This window comes from Bos indicus, chromosome 15 (genome assembly GCF_029378745.1).
Source record: "Bos indicus isolate NIAB-ARS_2022 breed Sahiwal x Tharparkar chromosome 15, NIAB-ARS_B.indTharparkar_mat_pri_1.0, whole genome shotgun sequence".
Classification (NCBI taxonomy): Eukaryota; Metazoa; Chordata; class Mammalia; order Artiodactyla; family Bovidae; genus Bos; species Bos indicus.
In genome coordinates, this window is record NC_091774.1 from 81902028 (window position 1) to 81924585 (window position 22558).

At 46.6% G+C, this 22558-nt stretch overlaps 1 protein-coding gene across 1 annotated transcript; it reads left to right on the forward strand.

The window, feature by feature from the left end:
• The first annotated feature begins 4370 nt into the window (after positions 1 to 4370).
• On the forward strand, positions 4371 to 7853 carry LOC109569149 (olfactory receptor 9I1-like). Its single transcript, XM_070804310.1, has one exon. It carries the CDS (start codon positions 4385 to 4387, stop codon positions 5324 to 5326), a length of 942 nt encoding a protein of 313 aa, XP_070660411.1. The 5' UTR covers positions 4371 to 4384; the 3' UTR covers positions 5327 to 7853.
• The last annotated feature ends 14705 nt before the right edge of the window (positions 7854 to 22558 follow it).

Genomic DNA, 22558 nt, shown 5'->3' on the forward strand with positions numbered 1-22558 from the left:
GCACCAGCCCCAAGCATCCAGTATCGTGCATCGAACCTGGACGGGCAACTCGTTCCATATATGATGTTATACGTATTTCAATGCCATTCTCCCAAATCATCCCACCCTCTCCCTCTCCCACAGAGTCCAAAAGACTGTTCTATACATCAGTGTCTCTTTTGCTGTCTCGTATACAGGGTTATTGTTACCATCTTTCTAAATTCCATATATATGTGTTAGTATACTGTATTGGTGTTTTTCTTTCTGGCTTACTTCACTCTGTATAATAGGCTCCAGTTTCATCCACCTCATTAGAACTGATTCAAATGTATTCTTTTTAATGACTGAGTAATACTTCATTGTGTGTATGAACCATAGCTTTCTTATCCATTCATCTGCTGATGGACATCTAGGTTGCTTCCATGTCCTGGCTATTATAAACAGTGCTGCGATGAACATTGGGGTACACGTGTCTCTTTCCCTTCTGGTTTCCTCAGTGTGTATGCCCAGCAGTGGGATTGCTGGATCATCAGGCAGTTCTATTTCCATTTTTTTAAGGAATCTCCACACTGTTCTCCATAGTGGCTGTACTAGTTTGCATTCCCACCAACAGTGTAAGAGGGTTCCCTTTTCTCCACATCCTCTCCAGCATTTATTGCCTGTAGACTTTTGGATCGCAGCCATTCTGACTGGTGTGAAATTGTACCTCATAGTGGTTTTGATTTGCATTTCTCTGATAATGAGTGATGTTGAGCACCTTTTCATGTGTTTGTTGGCCATCTGTATGTCTTCTTTGGAGAAATGTCTGTTTAGTTCTTTGGCCCATTTTTTGATTGGGTCATTTATTTTTCTGGAATTGAGCTGTAGGAGTTGCTTGTATATTTTTGAGATTAGTTGTTTGTCAGTTGGCAGCGTGACCTTGAAGTCCAGTGGACCTTGGTTCAAATCCCAGCCTGATGGTTTGTTGTTGTTTAGTATCTGAGTCGTGTCTGACTCTTCTGCTGCCCCCGGAACTGTAGCCCCAGGCTCCTCTGCCCATGGGATTTCCCGGAGAAGAACACTGGAGTGGGTTACCATTCCCTTCCCCAGGATCTTCCTGACCCCAGGGATCAAACCTGCGTCTCCTGCAATGGCAGGCGGACTCTTTACCACTGAGCCCCAGGCAAGCCCGGTGGTTTCCTGGAACCAGACTGCTTCACCTCTGCAAGCCTCTAGTTCCCAGTCTGTGAGTACAGACAGTCAGAGTCTCCAGTGTCGGGCGTACTGTGAAAGGTCAGTGAGGCAGTGTCTGTACAACACGTAGAACAGAAGTTCACTCAAAGCGACTGCTGTTGTAATGCTGTGCTCCCTCACTGCTATTAGTACCTGCCCTTTTCCTCTGTCGTGGGACTTTTAAGAGAGAAGAGAGGTCCTCACACTGAAGAACAGGACGCAGCGGTCAAGGTCACGGAGTCCAGTCTGGTCATATGAGGACACAGATCCAGAGATGGGAGGAGAGCTGCTTGAGTTCCATACCACCTTAGCGGCGGACAGCAGGCGTCCGTGCCAGCCTCCAGACGCCGCTTCCGACCTTCCCCTCGTGCCCTCTTGCTGGCTCAGCATCATCAGCGGCCCTCCCCACCATGACGCTCCGCTCCCAAGGCGACCAGCTCCTCCCGCAGCGGAGACCTAGAAGTGTCTCTCAGGGGGAGTGGTGGGAGAAGGGGGTACTGACTCTCGTCTCCCCCCCGGGGCTGCTCGGAGCTGGGCTAGCGTCTCACTTCCTGGGCCAGAATCACGAGTCCTGTGTCGGTTGGTGGAAGCACAGTGAATTTAGAGCCAGAGGTCCTGGTGTGGCCTTGGGAAGGTTGGGTTAACCAGTTGAGCCTCATTTTACTCAGTAATAAAACAGGGGTAAATTCAATTTCTGCATGGCAGAGCAACCTAGTGGCTGAAAAATCATTTTGTAACAATTCCATGTATTGAGTGCTTACTCTGTGCTACCCACGTCATGTGTATTTCCACGAATTGTCTCTTTCGCCTCCCGCAGCAGAGCAGAGCTGTGGTTGCTATTGCAAGGATATTGTGTCTGCGAGTCTAGAGGTCAAACACCTCGCCCAAGGTCACACAAATAGAAACAGCTGAGTTTGGAGCGAGCTCCGTCTGTCTTCCGGGCCGTTTTCTCAGCCGCTGTGCTGTTTTCTAGTCTGTCTTTGCAGTGAGTGACCTTAGGCTGATTATCGAGCCTCTGATACCTTAGGGGTTTCTCTCTGTGTTGGCACAGGAGGTTGGCACTTCTGAACAAAGTTGTCTTCAGGTCTCAGAAGGACCCGAAGGATTCTGTGTGTTGTGTAATGGAGGCGCAGTGGTCCGCTGCTGGTGTCTTCATTTCCTATGTTCGTGCATAAATGATGTGTACAAAGGAGCGTGAGTAGCTGCCTGATTCCCACCATTTCTGCAGAAACGTCCCTTTTCAGTGAGCCTTCCTTGATGAGCCTGTTAACGCTCCTCTCCATACTTGGGGTCTCCCAAAGCTCTGTGTGTGCACGTCTTTCATAGCACTTATCTTCTAGCTTGTTAAAAAATATAGCTCTTTATTTAAAAGAAATATATTTGTATATGCCTAGCTCTTCTGCTAGAATGACCACCTCACAAGGGGAAGATCTTTGTCTGTGTTTTCTTCCCAGCAACCAGAAGAGTGCCTCACGCATTGTAAATTCTCAGCAGATTCTTACTGAATAAATAAATGAACATGAGTCTCTCTCTTTTTTCCCCTTTTTGGTCAAGATGATTTGTGTGAATTCCAAGAACGCAGCAAGCCATTGTTTTGGTTGAGAGTCAATATTATATTGGGCCCCGAGGAAAGAAAAGAACTCCTAAATATTTACCTTAGCAGGACCTCAGTGGCGGAGGGGTAAACACCAGACACTGACACTTATTTCATCATTAGATCAGCTTTTGCCAAACACTGGGCAAAGTTTTATTTTCTCAATTATCTAAAATCCTGTGAGAGCTCTCTCAAATTCAGTTTTTGCTTCAAGGATGGAGGACAAAAAGAATCACCTTTGAAGTCCGCATTCAGTATTTCCGTTACCCCAGATGATGGGCATCCAGAAGGCACAGAAGCAAGATTGTCTGAATACTCGGTGAGCCCTCGATCTCTATTAGAATTCTAAGCTCAGTGTGGTGGCTTTGTCCCTTAAGGAGCTTTGCAGGCTAATTCTGGAATGGCTTGATTCATGATTCTTACCAATTGATAGTGATCTGGCATTTTAAAATAATGGGACAGTTTCTTTGGAATAAGAGAATGTGAAAACCAGGGCAGGTTGCCTAGCAGAAGCGGAGAGGAAGAAGAGACTTGGCGGGCAACAGCTTGTAGGAGTTCTAGCTGAGGTTGCTCTTCACAGCTCACTGTCTTGCATCCAACTCTGTTGGGTTCATGTGTGCATCAAAATAGCCACGCAGAAAGATAGAGTTGATATTGGAATTCCAAGGGGCTGTGGACTTGGAGATAAGATTCCAGAATATACATGAACCTAGAAGATGTTACATTGTTGCAGAATTTAGAAAAAAATAATTCTAAGTGTGTGAGTCAGACCAAGTGTTAGCTATTCACAGTAATATCATGACTTTAGCACTGACATTCTCATTCAACCAACAAGGATGCTAAGGTTGAGAAAGTTGAATTAACTCGGCCAAGGTCTCAAGAGATGGGAACCACGGTCTGATTTCAAAGGTCACGTCCTTAATGCTATACCGCCAGGGTTTCTCCTCACTCTTCAGTGAGGCCGAGGACTGTTTCCAATTCGGAACCGGTAAGAAGTTAGGAATTGCCTAGGAGCTGCATTCTAGTCCTGGTTTTGCCTCTTTACTATGAAATCACGAGCTAGTCACTTCACCTCTTTGACCCTCATATTCTTCTCGCGAAAAGCAGGATGAACAAATATGTGCTTGCAAGGATCTCTGCAAGATCCACTGAAAAAGTGTAACAATTGTAAAGTGAGGACTTCCCTGGTGGCTCAGTGGTGAAGACTCTGCCTGCCAATGCAGGAGACGTGGGTTTGATCCCTCACCTGGGGAGGTCCCACACGCTACAGAGCAGCAAGGCGCGTGCGCCACAACTGTTGAGCCTGCGCTCTAGGGCCTGGGAGCCCCAGCCACTGAGCCCGCTCGCCCTAGACCTGGTGCTCCACAACAAGAGAAGCCGCGCCGAGGAGTGCGTGCACCGGAACTAGGGACTAGCCCCAGCTGGCCACACCCAGGAAGGCCCGCACACAGCAGCCAAGGCCCAGCACGGTCAAAAAGAAATACAGGTATTCAAAACCCGTGAAGTGATTTGCTGAAAGTGACCAGATCAGGCCGTGTTCATCTGAATTTATCTTTAATGAGGTCTTATTTTTTGATTTCAGTGGGCAGCCTGGGACTCATGGCGGAGAATGGCACTTTGGTAACAGAATTCGTTCTGCTGGGGTTCCAGCTGTCGGCCGAGCTGCAGACGGGTCTCTTCTTTGTGTTTTTGCTCCTTTATCTCATCACCCTGGGAGGCAACCTGGGGGTGATGGCGCTGATTCAGAGTGACCCTCGCTTCCAGACTCCCATGTACTTTTTCCTCGGCCACCTCTCCTTCCTGGACATTTGCTACTCCTCCGTTATTGTCCCTCAGCTGCTGGAGACCTTGCGGACCGGTAAGAGGACCATCACCTTTGAGCGCTGTGCCACCCAGTTCTTCTTCTTCACCGTTTGTGCTAGTGCTGAGTGCTTCCTTCTGGCCGTGATGGCTTATGACCGCTGCGTGGCCGTGTGTAACGCCCTCCTCTACGCCTCGGCCATGACGCCCCAGACGCGCCTGGGGCTGGTGGCCGGGGCGTACGGTGGTGCCGCGGTCAATTCTGTGGTCCGCACCGGGTGCGCCTTTTCTCTCTCCTTCTGCAAGTCGAACCACGTGGACTTCTTCTTCTGTGACCTCCCTCCTCTGCTGAAGCTTGCCTGTAGTGAGACCAGGCCACGAGAACGGGTGATCTACCTTTTAGCTTTCTTGGTCATTGCAACCAGTGTTTCAGTGATTCTCATATCCTACCTGTTCATCATTCGGGCCATTCTGAAGATTCGTTCAGCTGGCGGCAAAGCCAAAACCTTCTCCACCTGTGCTTCTCACATAACTGCCGTGGCTCTTTTCTTCGGGACGCTCATATTCATATACCTGAAAGGAAACATGGGAAAATCTCTCGGGGAGGACAAGATCGTGTCAGTATTTTACACTGTGGTCATCCCGATGCTGAACCCACTGATCTACAGCCTGAGGAACAAAGAAGTGAAGGAGGCTCTGAAGAGAGCTCTCAGCAGGATGAAGGTTTCCCAAGCAGAGTAAGACTTGAGCTCAGTTGATTCAGAAGCTCCTGCAGACAATCCTTTGGGCTTTTAGCTTGTCTTTGTAATAGAGAAACCAGACCTGATAATTACAAAGACATATGGAGGCAAAAAAAAAAAAGTAGATTTAGGTTCCAGTAATTGCTTTATTAACTCTGTGACCTTGAGCCAGAAATTCTCTGCCTCAGTTATCACACCAGTAAAAATTACCTAGCTATGATTAAAGCCAGTCTCAAGAGAAATTGAGTGCTGAAGGACTTTATAAGTGATAAGATGCTATAAAATGTGAAATTTATTTTTCTGAACCATCCTGAATATTGCTGATTGTTTTCTAGCTACACAGTTTCTTTTTTCCCATCACACTAACATCTGGACTTTGAATACTTACAATGCAGTAGCTTATTGCTTACATAGTGAGGATAGTCATCTTCCTTGGTTGTGGGTAGTGGGGTAGAAATCAACCTTGTCCAAAAGAAACTGGATCCTCAACATTCAATCATGTATAATTTAGGTATTTGTCACGGAAGAGTCAAGGGGAAGAAAATAAGGGAAGAAAAATAGAGGAAAGAAAGGGGAAAATAGATGTGAACTGGAAAATGTTCAAGTTAGTTTACTTCCTGAGGTACTGTAGAGGACCAAGACACTGCAGAATCAAAGAAAGGTGTAATGACTTGCATTAATTATTGAAAACAGTTCGATCTTGGTGTAAAGCTGAACTGAGCCTGATGGATAACTTTTGAAATATTTCTTGGTCACCAAAGGTCAGGATCCCTGTTTTATTTCTGAAGCATTGTTCATGCACCATCTGGCTCAGTTCACTCAAGCTATTTTCTGTTCTCCAGTGATGAAAACCAGCACTTCCATCTCCTGTAGGACATTTACTTTATCATCTGCAGACAGATGACCATGAATCTGACTGCCACCTTTTAACGACCTTCACGTCCACTAGAAATATTACTTGGGAAATGTCTCCATGGAGATTCCACAATCTGATTCATCAATTCAGCAAATATTTATAGACTATCAACTACATATCAGAAATAACACTAAGTTCAGGAATATAATAGTAAATAAGAAAGACATGGTTTTTCCTTCATGGAGATTAGAATGCAGGGTATAGATATTGAGCCACGACACAGTTGAAAAAGTTGGCTTAAAACTCAACATTTAGAAAACTAAGGTCATGGCATCTGGTCCCATCACCCCATGGCAAATAGATGGGGAAACAATTGAAACAGTGAGAGACTTTATTTTTTTGGCCTCCAAAATCACTGCGGATGATAACTGCAGCTATGAAATTAAAAGACACTTTCTCCTTGGAAGAAAAGTTATGACTCACCTAGACAGCATATTAAAAAGCAGAGACATTACTTTGCCAACAAAGGTCCATGTAGTCAAGGCTGTGGTTTTTCAGTAGTCATGTGTGGATGTGAGAGTTGGACCATAAAGAAAGCTGAGAGCCAAAGAATTGATGCTTTTGAACTGTGGTGATGGAGAAGACTCTTTAGAGTCCCTTGGACAACAGGAGATCCAACCAGTCCATTGTAAAGGCAATCAACTCTGAACATTCATTGCAAGGACTGATGCTGAAGCTGAAATTCCAATACTTTGACCACCTGATGCGAAGTACTGACTCATTGGAAAAAACCCTGATTCTGGGAAAGATTGAGGGTGGGAGGAGAAGGGGACGACAGAGGATGAGATGGCTGGATGGCATCATGACTTAAGGGACACCAGTTTGAATGAACTCTGGGAGTTGGTGATGGGCAGGGAGGCCTTGCGTGCTGGGGTTCATGGGGTCGCAAAGAGTCGGACATGACTGAGCGACTGAAATGAACTGAACCCAATTAATTAATTTTTTGATGTGATTTTGGAAAGGGGAAGAGAGGAAGCATCACAGGATACTGTTACCCTGTACAGTAGGGTTCTGACTCAGTTTGATGAGATCAGGTAAGCCTCCCCTGAGGAGCTGACCGTTAAGCTGAGGCTTAAAGAGTAAGTACGTCATAGTCATAGGATGGGGTTACCACTCCAGATGGAAGGAGTTGCAAATGCAAGGATGCCTTGAGGAACTGAGAAACCAGAGTGGCTGCAGCCTGATGAGTGAGAGGCTTAGTGTGAGATTCAGCTGCTAAATTCAAGAGAAACCAGGTCATGGAGAGCCTCGCAGGCTCGCTTAGGGACTTGTGGACTTTACTTGAAAAGCAAGGGATGAAATAATCTTCTCTGAAATTTAAGATCCCTTTGGCTGCAGTGAGACTGGGTGGAAGGGGGGCAGTCTTAGGTAGTGGAGATGGAGGGAAAGAGACCCACTTCATCAAAGGAACAACAAGTGGTGTATTCCAGGAAGAGGTGCTTGGTTGCCCTCCAGTACTGTATGCTTTGTTCTAGAATACACATTAGGCCAGAGAAAGATAACACGTGGGTGTCCGACCATGTTATTGGTATAGGACCGATTCTGGGAAGATGGTGAATTTGGGGAAATACACTTTTGGAGGCATCCGCTTTTTATGTGGTGTACCTTTTCTTCTCTGTGTACCTAATCAGGTCCACAATCAGGATTTAATCAGGTATGCACCTGGTGTCCATTCATCAAAATGATCAACAACTACTTTTTCTTCAGAGGGCAACACATGTTCAGTAATTCCTGCTATATGCCAGACTTTGTCAATGGGCTGAAGAAATCGCCCCTTGGAGGGTTCTTGCATGCTTAAAGGCAGGAAAAACTTTCCATTTAAAAAATAAATAAATGAGAAAAATGCGAGACAGTGAGTGTGCTGTTTGAGTAGTGGTGAGAGCAGCCTCACATTTCCCCCCACTTCTATTTGACGTGGTTCTTCCTCTGTGCTACCCCATGAACAGCAGCACACCAGGCTTCTTTGTCCTTCTCTATCTCCTAGAGTTTGCTCAGATTCGTGTCCATTGAGTCGGTGATGCCATCCAACCTTCTCATCCTCTGTCGTCCCCTTCTCCTCCTGCCTTCAGTCTTTCCCAGCATCAGGGTCTTTTCCAGTGAGTTGGCTCTTCGCATCCGGTGGCCAAAGGATTGGAGCTCCAGCTTCAGCATCAGTCCTTCCAATGAATATTCAGGTTGATTTCCTTTAGGGAATCTTGGTGGGTGGCAGCAGCCTTTGCCTGTACGTGAATGCCCTTTGACGCATGCATAGTACTTGTGTATATGCAGTTGCTTCAGGGGTGCACAAGTGAATGAAATGCAGATGAAGTCTGAGCGTGTTTTAGGGGCCCATCTTCTGGTGATGAGATAAGGCACTAGAGGAAATGGCATTTATGTTACATTTCCACCTAAGTATATTAATAAATGAATGAAGACATTCCCATAGTGTCTAATGTATACCAGGCTCTGGGCCAAGAATTTTCACTTATCTCATTGGCAGGACTCATTGTTAAAATAGACACTGCTGTTGTTTAGTAACTAAGCCATGTCTGACTTTTTTCAAGCCCACGGACTGTAGCCCGCCAGACTCCTCTGTCTGTGGGATTTCTCAGGCAAGAAGACTGGAGTGGGTTGCTGTTTCCCCCTCCAGGAGATCTTCCTGACCCAGGGATTGAACCCATGTCTCCTTCATTGGCAGGTGAGTTCTTTACCACTAAGCCAAAACAGACGCTACACGCAGTCTTTTGGAGAATAGGGTCCGATCACAGTGATTTTATGTGTCGATTTTACCCCCGGGATTGGGAGTGCAGATATTTGGCTAAACATTAATTCTGGGTGTGTCTGTGAGGATGTTGGTAGAGGGGATAAGCATTTGAATTGGTGGACTCAGTAAAGCAGGTCACCATCCCCAGTGTGGTGGGTGCCCTCCAGTCCTGAGGGCTTGACTGGAGCACAGAGCAGAGGTCGGGGGTCGGGGGTCGGGGGGTAACTCATGCCAGCTTCTCTTCCTGACTTGCATGAACCGGAGCACGCTTCCTTCTGAACTTGGACTGGGATCAACACCATCGCTTTCCCTGGTGTTTGAACCCTGAACCACACCTCTGCTTCCCTGGGTTTCCTGGATTGTGGGAATTCCTACTTCCGTAAAAGGAACTGTGTGGGCCAGTCCTTGTGAGAAATCTCCTGCTTTGCCATAAACAGATCTATTACCTCTGAGAGTTTCCTACCGCACTATTTATTTTTTATTACGATGATATTATTTTGTGATAAGAACACAATGTAAGATGTACTCTTTTAGCAAATTTTAAAGTGTACTATAGAGATTATGGTCATGGTTTCACAGGTACACACTTATCTCCAAACTCATCAAGTTGTATATACTGAGTATGTACAGTTTTCAGTATGTCAATCATACCTCATGCAAGTGGCTTAAGAAAAAAAAATCTATAGATTGACATATGTGCACTACTATATATGCAATTGCTGCTGCTGCTAAGTCACTTCAGTCATGTCCGACCGTGTGCGACCCCAGAGACGGCAGCCCACCAGGTCCCCCGTCCCCAGGATTCTCCAGGCAAGAACATTGGAGTGGGTTGCCATTTCCTTCTCCAATGCATGAAAGTGAAAAGTGAAGGTGAAGTCGCTCAGTCACGTCCGACTCTTCGCAACCGCATGGACTGCAGCCCACCAGGCTCCTCCGTCCATGGGCTTTTCCAGGCAAGAGTACTGGAGTGGGGTGCCATCGTCTTCTCCGTAAATGCAGTAGATAACTACTAAGGTTCTACTGCATAGCACAGGGAACGCTACTCAATACTCCGTGATGGCCTATATGGGAAAAGAATCTTAAAACGAGTGGATATGGTGCTCGGTGACAAAGAATCACCCGCAGTGCAGGAGACACAGGGTCCCATCCCTGGGGCAGGAAGATCTCCTGGAGCAGGGAATGGCAGCCCACTCCAGTATTCTTGCCTGGGAAATCCCATGGACAGAGGAGCCTGGCGGACTACAGTCCTTGGGGTTGCAAAAGCGTCAGACACAACTTAGAGACCAAACAGCAGTGTATATGCGTAACATAACATCCCCTTAGTTGTAGACCTGAAACCAACCTGACACTGTGAATCAGCTGTGCTCCAATAGAAGTTAAAAAAGAAAAATCGTATACATATATATGTTCCATTGGTTCTGTATATCTGGGGAACACTGAGTGATAAAATCCAGCTGGCAATATTGAAATCTCTTTTTTTAAATCCCTTTCAACTTCTAAATATATCCCTCTTAGGAATCATGTTTCAAAATTTTAAGTTTTCGGCTGTAATACTTTAGCCTCAGTCTACCAAAAATGATATAGGAAAGATAGAAGAGCAGACTTTCAGACTTTGAACTGACCCATTTAATTCAATCCATCAAGAGGCCAAAGTGCTGTGTGTTTCTTATCGTTTCGAACAACCCCCAAAATGATGTCACCAAGATGGCAGTGTGGGAGACCCCAGGATTCCTCCCCTCACAAAGATGAAGAGTCCACGATCAAAAACAGCTCTGGGAGAGCCCAGGAGTCCACCTCCAAAATGTCAACACAGTGGAACAAAAGCCTGAGAATGATCACATAGAAGGGAAGGAAGGACAGCTTCATTTTTCCTGTCTTGTCTCACCCCCAGGCTGGCGCTTCTCCGTGCCAACAGGGAACTCCCTGGCTGGAAAGACTTCCCTTCCCTGAGAACGGACAGCCGAGAGGCTGACCAGTGTCCCCAGAGGAACTACTTTGGTTTTACCAAACCCAGAGCCTGGTGAAGCTGAGACTAAAGAGATGGCTAGGAACAGGGAAGCAGGGCAAAGGCCCTCACTATAGCCCCATAGTGGGGGCGACCATAGTTCCCAGAGACCTGCTCTGCAGAGGACCCCAACAGCTTTCTCCACCCAGGAAAGCAACAGCCAGCTCCGCCACCTCGGGGGACCCCAGGCATATCTCACTGTTTTTTACCCCACAGGTGTTCATGTTCCCAGATGCCAACCACCCGAGTCCTTCCCACCTCTTTACACCTGCTTCCAGCCAGCACCCAGTCTGTACTGGCAGCCAGCCCAGGCTTCCACAGCTGCAAGCGTGCAGAATTACAGCTTAGAAAGGAGACCCGCACCCCAGTGTTCTTCACAGCACTATTTACAATAGTCAAGATATGGAAGCAGCCTAAATGTCCCTGACGGATGAATGGAAGAAGATGTGGTACATGTGGATAGTGGAGATTACTCAGCCGTTACAAAGAGCGAAACGCCTTTTGCAGCAACATGGGTGGGCCCAGACATTGTCATATTGAGTGAAGTAAACCCGATGCAGGCAGATGAGACTCATATGATATTGCTTATATATGGAGAGAGAGGGCGGATAGGTCGACGAGTCCCAGGGACTGCAGGTTGAGGAAATGAGGAGATGTTGGTCAAAGGGCAGTGCAAACACTTCTCATTATTAAGATGAATAAGTTCTGGGTCTAATGTACACCATGGTATAGTTAACAGCACTGTGTTCTTTACTTGAATGTTGCTCTGAGAGTAATTCTTACGTGTTTTCACTGTAACAGCTACAGTTCAATGGTAATTATGCAAGGTGAAGGCTATGTTACATTCATTGTGGTAAACGATTTCACAGTACATAGGTGTATCGGATCATGTTTGCATACCTTAAACTCACGCAATGTCATATGTCAATTCTATCTCAATAAAGCTGGCAAAAATAGCATCACCAATACTTTGTGATTTCCGTTTTTCACATGTATTAATTTGAATGAATGTAGGTGTAAGGCCCAATTAACCAGATTATCACATAAAGGGCCTGGGTATAGGTCAGAATTATGGCATATAATCAACACAACACATAATCTTGGATCGTTTGTCCCAGTCTATATGTACATATTTACTTACTTACTTACACATATTTACACATATATGTATGAGTATGGATACCATCCATGGAGAAGGCAATGGCACCCCACTCCGTACTCTTGCCTGGAAAATCCCATGGGCGGAGGAGCCTGGTAGGCTGCAGTCCATGGGGTCACTAGGAGTCGGACACGACTGAGCGACTTCACTTTCACTTTTCACTTTCATGCATTGGAGAAGGAAATGGCAACCCACTCCAGTGTTCTTGCCTGGAGAATCCCAGGGACGGGGGAGCCTGGTGGGCTGCCGTCTATGGGGTCGCACAGAGTCGGACACGACTGAAGCGACTTAGCAGCAGCAGCAGCAGCAACCATCCATATCCACCATATCCATGCATATCATCCAGTCATAACACTTCAGATAGGATCAACAAAACCCACAAAAAAGTGCTTTTTTGCCATGATAATCAAGACGAGACATACAGAAATAGTCCACAGATTTCTTTTTCTGGATCCCCGCTCAAATTCTATTTTTCTAACTTTCAGGAAAGGGACGGGCTTCCTGGTGGCTTAGCTAGTAAAGAACTTGCCTGCGAATGCAAGAGATGCAAGAGACATGGATTCAGTCACTGGGTCGGGGAGATCCCTTGGAGAAGGAAATGGCAATTTGTTCCAGTATTCTTGATGGGAAAATTCCATGGACAGAGGAGCCTGGCGAGCTATAGTCCATGGGATCACCAAAGAGTCAGACATGACTGAGTGTGCACACACACACACACACACTCGTGGAAGGGACAATGCCATCATGTGTCCTGCTATGCCTAGTCGTTCAGTCGTGCCCGACTCTGCGATCCCATGGACTGTAGCCCTTCAGGCTCTTCCATCCATGGAATTCTCCAGTCAAGAGTACTGGAGTGGGTTGCCATTCCCTTCTTCAGGGGATCTTTCCAGACCCAGGAGCCTGCATCTCCTGCATTGGCAGGCAGATTCTTTATCACTGCACCCTCCTCCAGGGGATCTTCCCAATCCAGGTCTCCTGCTTTGCAGGCAGATTCCTTATTGTCCGAGCCTCCAGGGAAGCCCAGTGCCATGCTAACCATGTGCAAATGCCCACAAGAACAGAGCTGCTTATGCCCCAACATCACCATCCCCCGCGGACCTCCCATTCTTCTGGGCAGCAAGACAGGTAGCGGATAAAAAGAAAATGAAACATTTTGGTTACCGGTGATGGAATTCAAGGAAGCTGAGATAGCTCTAGGTGCTGAATCTCATTTTGCTTGATGCTGAATCAAACCTCAAGCAATATTTTCTCCTGAATCTTACTCAGATATGGTGTATAAAGAGAATAAATCACCCAAGAAGTTGGGAAAAGCTGACAGAAGTTGAAAGGAAGGTAGGCATCCTGCTTCCCTATGGTTCAACTGCCAGGTTATTCCGTGGAGACCAAGGTGCTTCACGGACATTATACGGTTCATCCTTTTAATCCTATCGGGAAACAAGGTGTCAGCTGTTTCTACTTATCTCTTCTTCAAAAACCACGAACTGTTCTGAAAACTGTTGAAAAGAACACTGTGCCTTTTCTTTATCTCAGCATATCTTTATCCTGCAAGCGCGCACACACACAGATACACACTCACACACAGCACACACATACACACTCACAGCACACTCACACTCACACACAGCACACTCACACACACACAGCACACATACAGACAGCACACACACACAGCACACACACAACACATAGCACACACACACAGCACACACACAACACAGACACACACAGCACACACACACACACAGCACACACACACACAGCACACACACTCACACAGCACACACACGCTCACACACAGCACACACACACTCACACACAGCACACACACAGACACACAGCACACACACACTCACAGCACACACACACATAGCACACACACACACACAGCACACACACACAGCACACACACAGCACACACACACAGCACACACACAGAGCACACACACACAGTGTGTGCACACACACACAACACACACAACACACACAGCACACACTCACAGCGTGCGTGCACACACACAGCGTGCACACACACACACAACACACAACACACATGTACACACTCACACACAGCGTGCACGCACACACACAGCACACACACACACTCACAGCGTGTGCACACACACACACACTCACACACACTCACACAGATGACAGCAACAGCAATAACAAAAGGGCCCCCTCCCTCCATTAGACTCTGTAATGAAATGAATATCTGAACTGTTTCTAATTCTATCCTGAGTAAATTTTACTTTTTTGGGTTTCCCCCTAAAAGGTATTGTAAAATTAGACTGTCTGGAGAAGCAGAAATATCATAAAACATGCCTTATGTGCAGAATTGGGCTTCCCAGGTAGCTCAAGTGGTAAAGAGTCCTTCTGCCAGTGCAGGAGCCTCAGGTGATGTGGGTTCGATTCCTGGGTCGGGAAGATCCCCTGAAGGAGGAGGTGGCAACCCACTCCAGTATTCTTGCCTGGAGAATCCCATGGACAGAGGAGCCTGGTGGGCTGCAGTCCAGGGGGCTGCAAACATGATCTGTAGAATCTAAAAAAAATGACCCATGTGAACTCATTTACAAAACAGAGTCACAGACTCAGAGAATGAATTTGTGGTTTCCAGTGGAGTAAGATTAGGGGGAAGGGGTAGTTAGGGAGTTGACATGTACAGACTACTATATTTAATGTGGATACGAGGGATAAGGCTCCCTGGATAGGAGGGGAGTTTGGGGGAGATTGCATTCGTGTATGTGAATGGCTGCATCTCTTTGGTGTTCACTTGAAACAATCACATTATTAATCGACTATACTCCAAGATAAAAAGTTAAAAAAATAACCTGTCTACAGGAGAAGAGGGTGTCAGAGGATGAGACGGTTGGATGGCATCAGTGATACAATGAACATGAACTTGGGAAAAGTCCAGGAGATGGTGAGGGACACGGAGGCCTGGTGCGCTGCAGTCCATGGGGTTGCAAAGAGTCGGACACGACTGGGCGACTGAACAACAACACCTGTTGCTTCGTATTTTCAATAGATATCGCCTAAAATATTTTATTCATTAATTTAATACATTTACTATTTATTGAGGAGCTACTATGCTAGACATTTTCCTGTCAGTTTGGTAGGATTATCACTGAATAAAACTGGCAAAAAACAAACCTGTGTCCTTGTGCAGCGTGTATCCTAACGGAGGAGATAGACAATGGACACTGGATGTAGTTAACTGGTATGGAGAAAATGAGATGGATTTTATAACAGTAACTCCCTATGTGCAAGATCCTGGATGAAGTGTTGGGACGTAACTAGTATTTCTCTCTTGGAAACCACAATCATATTCTCTGTTGCTAAGGGTTTGACTATTTTAGACACTCCATGTGAGCGGAATTGAGCAGGATTTGTTCTTCTGAATCTGACCGACTCCACTTAGCATAATGGCCTTCAGTCATCCGATGCTGTAGCAAATGGGCAGGATTTCCGGTCATTCTCTCCTCTTTGAACACCGCATTTTTCCTTACCCATTCATCTGCTGATGGACGTGAGGTTGTTTCCATACCCTGGCTATTGGGAATGATGCTGTTATGAATGTTGGTGTACAAACATATGCTCATGTCCCTGCTGTAAACACCTTGGGCATATACCTAGAACTTGAGTTGCTAGGTCACATGGTGTGTCTATGTTTAAATTTTGGGGGAGTCACTTACCGTTTTGCACCATTCTGTGTTCCCACCATCAATGCACGAGTGCCCCAATTTTTCCACTTCCTCACCAACATTTGTATATATATATATTTTTTTTTTGCTACCAACCCTAATGAGTGCAAAGTGGTATTTCACTGTGGTCTTGACCTCATTGCTCTAATGGTTAGTGGTGTTGAATATTGTTTCATGTGCTTATTGGCCATTCGTATAATATATCTTCTTTGGAGAAATGTCTGTTCGAGTCCTTTGCTCATCTAAAAATTTACTGTTGTTGAGCTGTATGAGTTCTTTACATATCCTGGATATAAATCCTTTATTGAACAAAGTAAAAGTGAACGTTGCTCACTTGTGTCTGACTCTTTGCAACCCCCTGGACTGTAGCCCACCAGGTTCCTCTGTCCATGAAATTTTCCAGGCAAGAATACTGGAGTGGATTGCCATTCCCTTCTCCAGGGGGATCTTCCCAACCCAGGGATTGAACCCGAGTCTCCCTCAATGTAGGCAGATTCGTTACCATCTGAGCCACCAGGGAAGCGCCAGGAAGTCTTCAGGAAATCCAGCGTCATGAACTTTCCCCCTAGATTTTCTTCTACGTGGTTTGTAACTTCAGCTCTTATGTTTACCTCTTTGATTGATCTTGATTCATTTTTGTAGGTGGGGTAAGGTAAGCTCTAACTTTTGCCTGTGGATATCCGATTTCCCAATACCATTTATTGAAAAGAGGCATCTAATTAACATTCACTGAAACCTAACACCACGAGGGAAGATATGGTATAAAAAAATCACAGGATTGATGGGAAAGTGAAAATCATTCAATTGTGTCTGACTCTTGGTGACCCCACGGACTGAAGCCCTCCAGGTTCCTCTGTCCTTGGAATTCTCCAGGAAAGAGTACTGGAGTGGGTACCATTCCTTTCTCCAGGAGAAGTTCCCAACTCAGAGATCAAACCCAGGTCTCCTGAGTTGCAGGCAAGTTTCTTTACCTACTGAACCACCAAAGGGGCACTCAATTAACATTTGCTGAAATCGTAGCACCATGAGAGAAGCTGGGGTATAAAAAGTCACAGGATTGATGGGAAGGAGCTGGTTACTCATTTTCAGGGCATCAGTGACTCCTTGTAGTCAACGGGCCAATTTCTACCTGAAAAGGTTAAATAATTCCAGGGACTGCAGAAAAATAGCAACTGGGCTTTAAAGTTCTGTTGAGAAGATGGTGTTGCATTATTCACTTTCATAGTTTACTTGGGGAAGGGGACATTCTTCAGAATGGGCAAATTCAACCTGCAGGAGAGTGAAAACTGTCTTCAGCCTGAATATTATTTTCTTATCACAAAAGGCATAAAGTCAAATTCCTGCTTATGGCTTGTGGGGCTGCCCAGATATTAAAGTGCAAGCATTGGACAAGGAGAGTGAGCTGAACACTGGGGAACATAGATCTAGTGGGTATTACCTCATTATAACCATGTGGACACAAGCAGTCTTTGTTGAGAAAAGGCAGTTCAGTTCAGTTCAGTTCAGTTGCTCAGTCATGTCTGACTCTTTGCAACCCCATGAACTGCGGCACACCAGGCCTCTCTGTCCAACACCAACTCCCGGAGCCTACCCAAACTCATGTTCATTGAGTCAGTGATGCCATCCAACCATCTCATCCTCTGTCGTCCCCTTTTCCTCCTGCCTTCAATCTTTCCCAGCATCAGGGTCTTTTCAAGTGAGAAAAGGCACTTCTAGATATAATGGCAGTGACGGAATGTCTAGTTTCTATTTCTTCCTTTGAGATTTGTTTGTTTATTTTGGTTGCGCTGGGTCTTCACGGGTGTGCTTGGGCTTTCCCTTGTTGCGGAGCGCGAGCTCTGGCACACGGGCTCCAGTAGGTGGGAGCAGGGATCTGTTGCTGTGGGGCAGGTGAAATCCTCCCAGACCAGGGATGGAACCCATGTCCCCTGTGTTGCAAGGAGAATTCTTAACCAGGAACCACCAGGGAAGTCCTCAGTGTCTGTCTCTTTACCTTGCCCAGAACAACCCTGAGCTTCAACACAGCTGTCTTGGTTCTGATGTTACTGACTTTCACTGGGAACTCTGGGTGATTCTACTTCTTTTCCAGGTACAATTGTCAGGAACTGTGTGGGAGGAGGCTGGGGTAGAAAGATGCTCCAGGGCGGTTTTCCCTTTACCAGGAGCCTTGGCAGGGACAGCTCAAAGTTAGCCAGACTGCTGTTGCATTTCCTAGGAGATCTAAGGAAACCAAGACAACCTGCGTGGAAATCCTCCAGACCAGGCGAGCAGCAGTTCTGAACACTAGAAGTTATAAATCGAGTAGAACAAAGAGAGTAGGTCTTAGAATCCGGGGAGGTGCAGGTGTGAGCTCGTTCTGGAAGGCACGATGTGATGGGGGCTTGCTGGATGAGAGAATAAAACTAGGAGCAATTAAAATCGCAGAACAAGACCATATAAAGTCAGTGTGTCACTGAATTCCCTGCTGAAGGGTAGCTTCAATGAGCCGTGAATGCGGATGCCAGCTTCCCTACGTATGGACAGCACCAAGGAGGATTGGTTTTCAAATATCATGGCCAATATTTACTCGGAAAATATCTCATTATTTTAATTTGTATTTCTTTCATTATTAATGAGGTTCAGAGCTATCTCATTTGTCTGCATCATTTATATTTCTTTCATAAATTTTTTATGTGCTCTGTCGATCGATTTGTAAGAGTAATTTGTTTATTGGGGAAATAAGTCCTTTGCCTGTCATTTGGGTTGCAAATATTTTCCCTAGTTTCTCTTTTGAGTTTGTTTATGGTACTTTCAGCCTCCCAAAATGTTAAAATTTGATGTAGTTAGTGTGATCCATTTTTTTTTTTTTCCTTTTCAGCTTTGAGATTTCCTGTTGTGATTAGAAAGCCCTCTGTAAGAAAATAAAGTTATTCATCCATGTTTTCCTTTAGATTTGTGAGAACTGTATTCTCTCCTCAGGTCTAAATTCTTGGATCCATCTGGAATTTCTTCTGCGTGCATCGCAACGCAAGTTTGCATTTCTCTGGGAGAAGGCAGAGTAACACTCTCTCCCAGCTGGAATGTGAGCTGCAGGAAGGGGGCCACTGAGCCTTGCTGCCTGTCAATGTGATGCCAGGGCCTGGTACAGCGCCTTACAGCTGGTAAGGGCTTAGTGAAGAACCTTTCATGAGCGGGTGCATGCACGCCAAGTCGCTCAGTCGTGTCCAGCTCATTGTGACCCCACGGACTGTAGCCTGCGGGGCTCCTCCATCCATGGGATTCTCCAGGCAGGAAGACTGGCGTGGGTCGCCATTTCCTCCTCCAGGGGATCTTCCCCACCCAGGGATTGAATTCACATCTCTTATTAGGTCTCTTGCATTGGCAGGCGGGTTCTTTACCGCTACCGCCACCTGGGAAGCCCCCTTTAATGAGTACATGAATGAAATTCGAGAGAAGTCTCTAGAATTTATCTCTCAGGAGGAAAACTTTCATTTCTGGATTGTATACCTTATTTTTTTTAATTGCTCGTTTATCTATTTGGCTGTGCTGGGTCTTAGCTGAGGCACTCGGGATGTTTAGTCGTGACGTGTGAATTCTTAGTTGTGGTATGTGGGACCTAGACCCTTGACCAGGCATTGAACCTGAGCCCCCCGCATTGGAGCTTGGTGTCTTAGCTCTGGAGTCCCAGGGAAGGCCCTGGAGTTCATGCTTTGAAGGAATAAAAGCAGAGTGGTCCAAGTCCAGGAAATAAAAAAGCAAGATGCTAGACAGGAAACTGGGGAGCAAGCGCGAGTGAAAGGGCTTCCCCGGCGGCTCAGAGGGTAAAGCGTCTGCCTGCAAGCAGGAGACCCGTGTTTGATCCCTGGGTCAGGAAGATCTCCTGGAGAAGGAAATGGCACCCCACTCCAGTACTCTTGCCTGGAAAATCCCATGGAGGGAGGAGCCTGGTGGGTACAGTCCATGGGGTTGCAAAGAGTCGGACATGACTGAGCCATGTTAGATAAGAAACTGGGGTTGCATGCTTTAAATAAAACTCATGAGAAGAGCAGCTCTCCCTTCGTCTAGAGTTCAGGAGAAGAGCGGGGTCCAGTGGCGGACGCTTGGCTTTCACAGGTTAAGGACCGGCCTCGGCGCGCCTGGCTCCCAGAGGGCGTGATTGAATCTGGAGACAGCGCTCCTCTCCCGGGGGCTCCCTATGTTCATGCGCTTCTTGGGGACTGTTGTGGAAGAGTCAAATACCGAGAGCCAAGGAACTGTGGTGCGGCCTGTGCTGAAGACGGTCCAGGAGGGCGGGGTCAGGAATTGAGTAGGGAGGCCTCCTGTCGAGACAGCAAGGACCTTTGCTCTAGCCAAGAGTTAATTTGTGTTGCAACAAGATAGTTTTTGGTTTTTCCAGAGGAGGCTGAAATTGATTTTTTAAAAAATTTTTTCAGAAGACAGTTTTTTTTTTTAATACCTCTTATTATTTTTTTTTATTTTAGGCTATACTGGGTCTGAGCTGTGGCGCACGGGCTCCAGAGTGCGTAGGCTCAATCACCCTGTGGCCTATAGAATCTTCCCCGACCAAGGATCGAACCCGTGTCCCCTGCGCTGGAAGGTGGACTTCCAACCACTGGACAGAGAAATCCCAATTTTTTATTTTTAACAAAATTGTATTTTTTTGATGTTTTTTTGATGCGGACCATTTTTAAAGTCTTTGTTGAATTTGTTACAATATTGCTTCTGCTGTTTTTAGGCTGTGAGGCATGTGGCCTCCCAGCTCTCCAGTCAGGGATTGAACCCACACCCCCTGCACTGGAAGGCAAAGTCTTAACCCCTAGAATGCCAGGGAAGTCCTGAAATTGAATATTTTAAATAGAAAGTTTCTTGATTTAAAAAAAAACTCTTCCTGCAGCAAACAGAACATATCTGATGACTGGATTTCTCTTGTGGTTCATCAGTTTGTGACTTCTGTTTTGGATCAAAGGGGAATTATACATAGAGAGCGGCATAATTTCCGGCTCAGATGACCTTTCAAAGCTTTTCTGCCCCTGGCGCACTCCTGAGCTACATAGATGTGAAGGATTATTCATGGCGTCACTGTATCACTAGAGTATGACTCAGCACACAGAAAGAGCAGACAGGATGGAGGAGGAATATGGATTTGATTCAAGGAAGAGGGTCTCTGGAATTAGTCTATGTGCGACCCATGTTAATTGCTGGTTATAATAGGGTGGAAGTTATGTAAGCAAGTTTTGAAAGAGGCAAGAAATATTTAAAGTGGCGATAGAGAGAGAGAGAGAGAAGAAGGAAAAGATGGAAGGGCAGGAGGGGAAGGGAGAAAGACGAAGGCAAGGGAAGGGAGGGGAGAGAGAGTGGAGGAAGGAAGAAGATTTCGCATTGAGACTCCGATGTGCAAAAAAGAAAATTAATAGTTTGAGCTTAATTTTTCAGATCCCAGCCCAGTGGCCTGGAGACGGCAGGAGGTCTTCTGCACGCGGCCTCATTCATTAACAAAGTGGCAATGTTTCGGCTTAGCCATAAAAATAATCAGTGCTGTGGATTTTTCATCCTGTGATGAAGCTGAGAGAGTCTAAAAGGGACCGAGATTATTCCTGCTTCTCAACCAACATGATTTCCTCGCACCGGTATTCCCCATTATTAGGATATCGGCTGAATACAGAGTCGAGAAGAGAGGTCTTTCCTTCACATGGCACCTGTGGCCTGGAGGAGGGTTTCTTCCTGCAGCACTGGGCAGCGACAGGGATAGAGTGAGGCCTCTGAGAGAAGGAGTGCTTCCAGGGGAGGCGCAGCGTCCAGGCTTGCCGTGTGGGTCCGTGGCTCCGTCTGGGCGCACCACGTGCAGCATCTGGGGGATGCCGTCGGCACCCCTCCGCGGGCTCCAGTGCAGACCGTGTAAGATTCCGACTGTAGACACTGGCCGCTTGTTCTGACCACTCGCCCTGCAGCTTGGCAGGCCAGGGGTGCAGGCTCTCGGAGCAGTCCTCAGTCAGAGAGGGGCAGTGTCTGTGAGTTCCCAGACTCCTCCGCTTGGGAGAGGGTCTATCTGCAGTGTGGTCTGTGCAGCTGGCCAGCCTGAGCCTCCTTTGACAACATCAGGAAGCTCTTGTGAACATGCGCGGCTCTGGCCTCCTCGCTTTCCCGGCCTTGCTTCCCACTTCTCTCTCTGCACCTCCTGCAGTCACCTCCCACAAGGACCACGTGCTCTCAAACCCATCTCAGGGTCTGACTCTGGGGAAACCCAGCCCACCGCAGGCAACAGGGAACCTGTGTGGGTGGATTCCAGGGCAATTACGATTCCCACGGTATTGGTGGGACTGAGCGTCTTGTCAAATTCATAGGCTGAGGTCCAGACTCCGAGTACCTCAAAGTGTGACTTTATTTGAAGACAAGGTCTTTACAGACAAAATCAAGTTAAAGCGAGGTCATCAGAGGGAGACCAAACCTAAAGGAAATCCACCTTGAGTGTTCATTGGAAGGACTGACGCTGAAGCTGAAGCTCCGATACTTTGGCCACCTGATGTGAAGAGCCGGTTCACTGGGAGAAAACCGGATGCTGGAAAAGATTGAGGGCAGGAGGAGAAGGGGGACAATAGAGGATGAGATGGTTGGATAACATCACGGGCTTATTTGAGCAAACTGGGAGATAGTAAAGGACAGGGGAGCCTGGCGTGCTTCAGTTCCTGGGGTCTCGAAGACTCGGGTACGACTTAGCCACTGAACAACATTA

Excerpts from the sequence above, each read along its gene's own strand:
- LOC109569149 (XM_070804310.1), top strand. The coding sequence starts at position 4,385 with ATGGCGGAGAATGGCACTTTGGTAACAGAATTCGTTCTGCTGGGGTTC.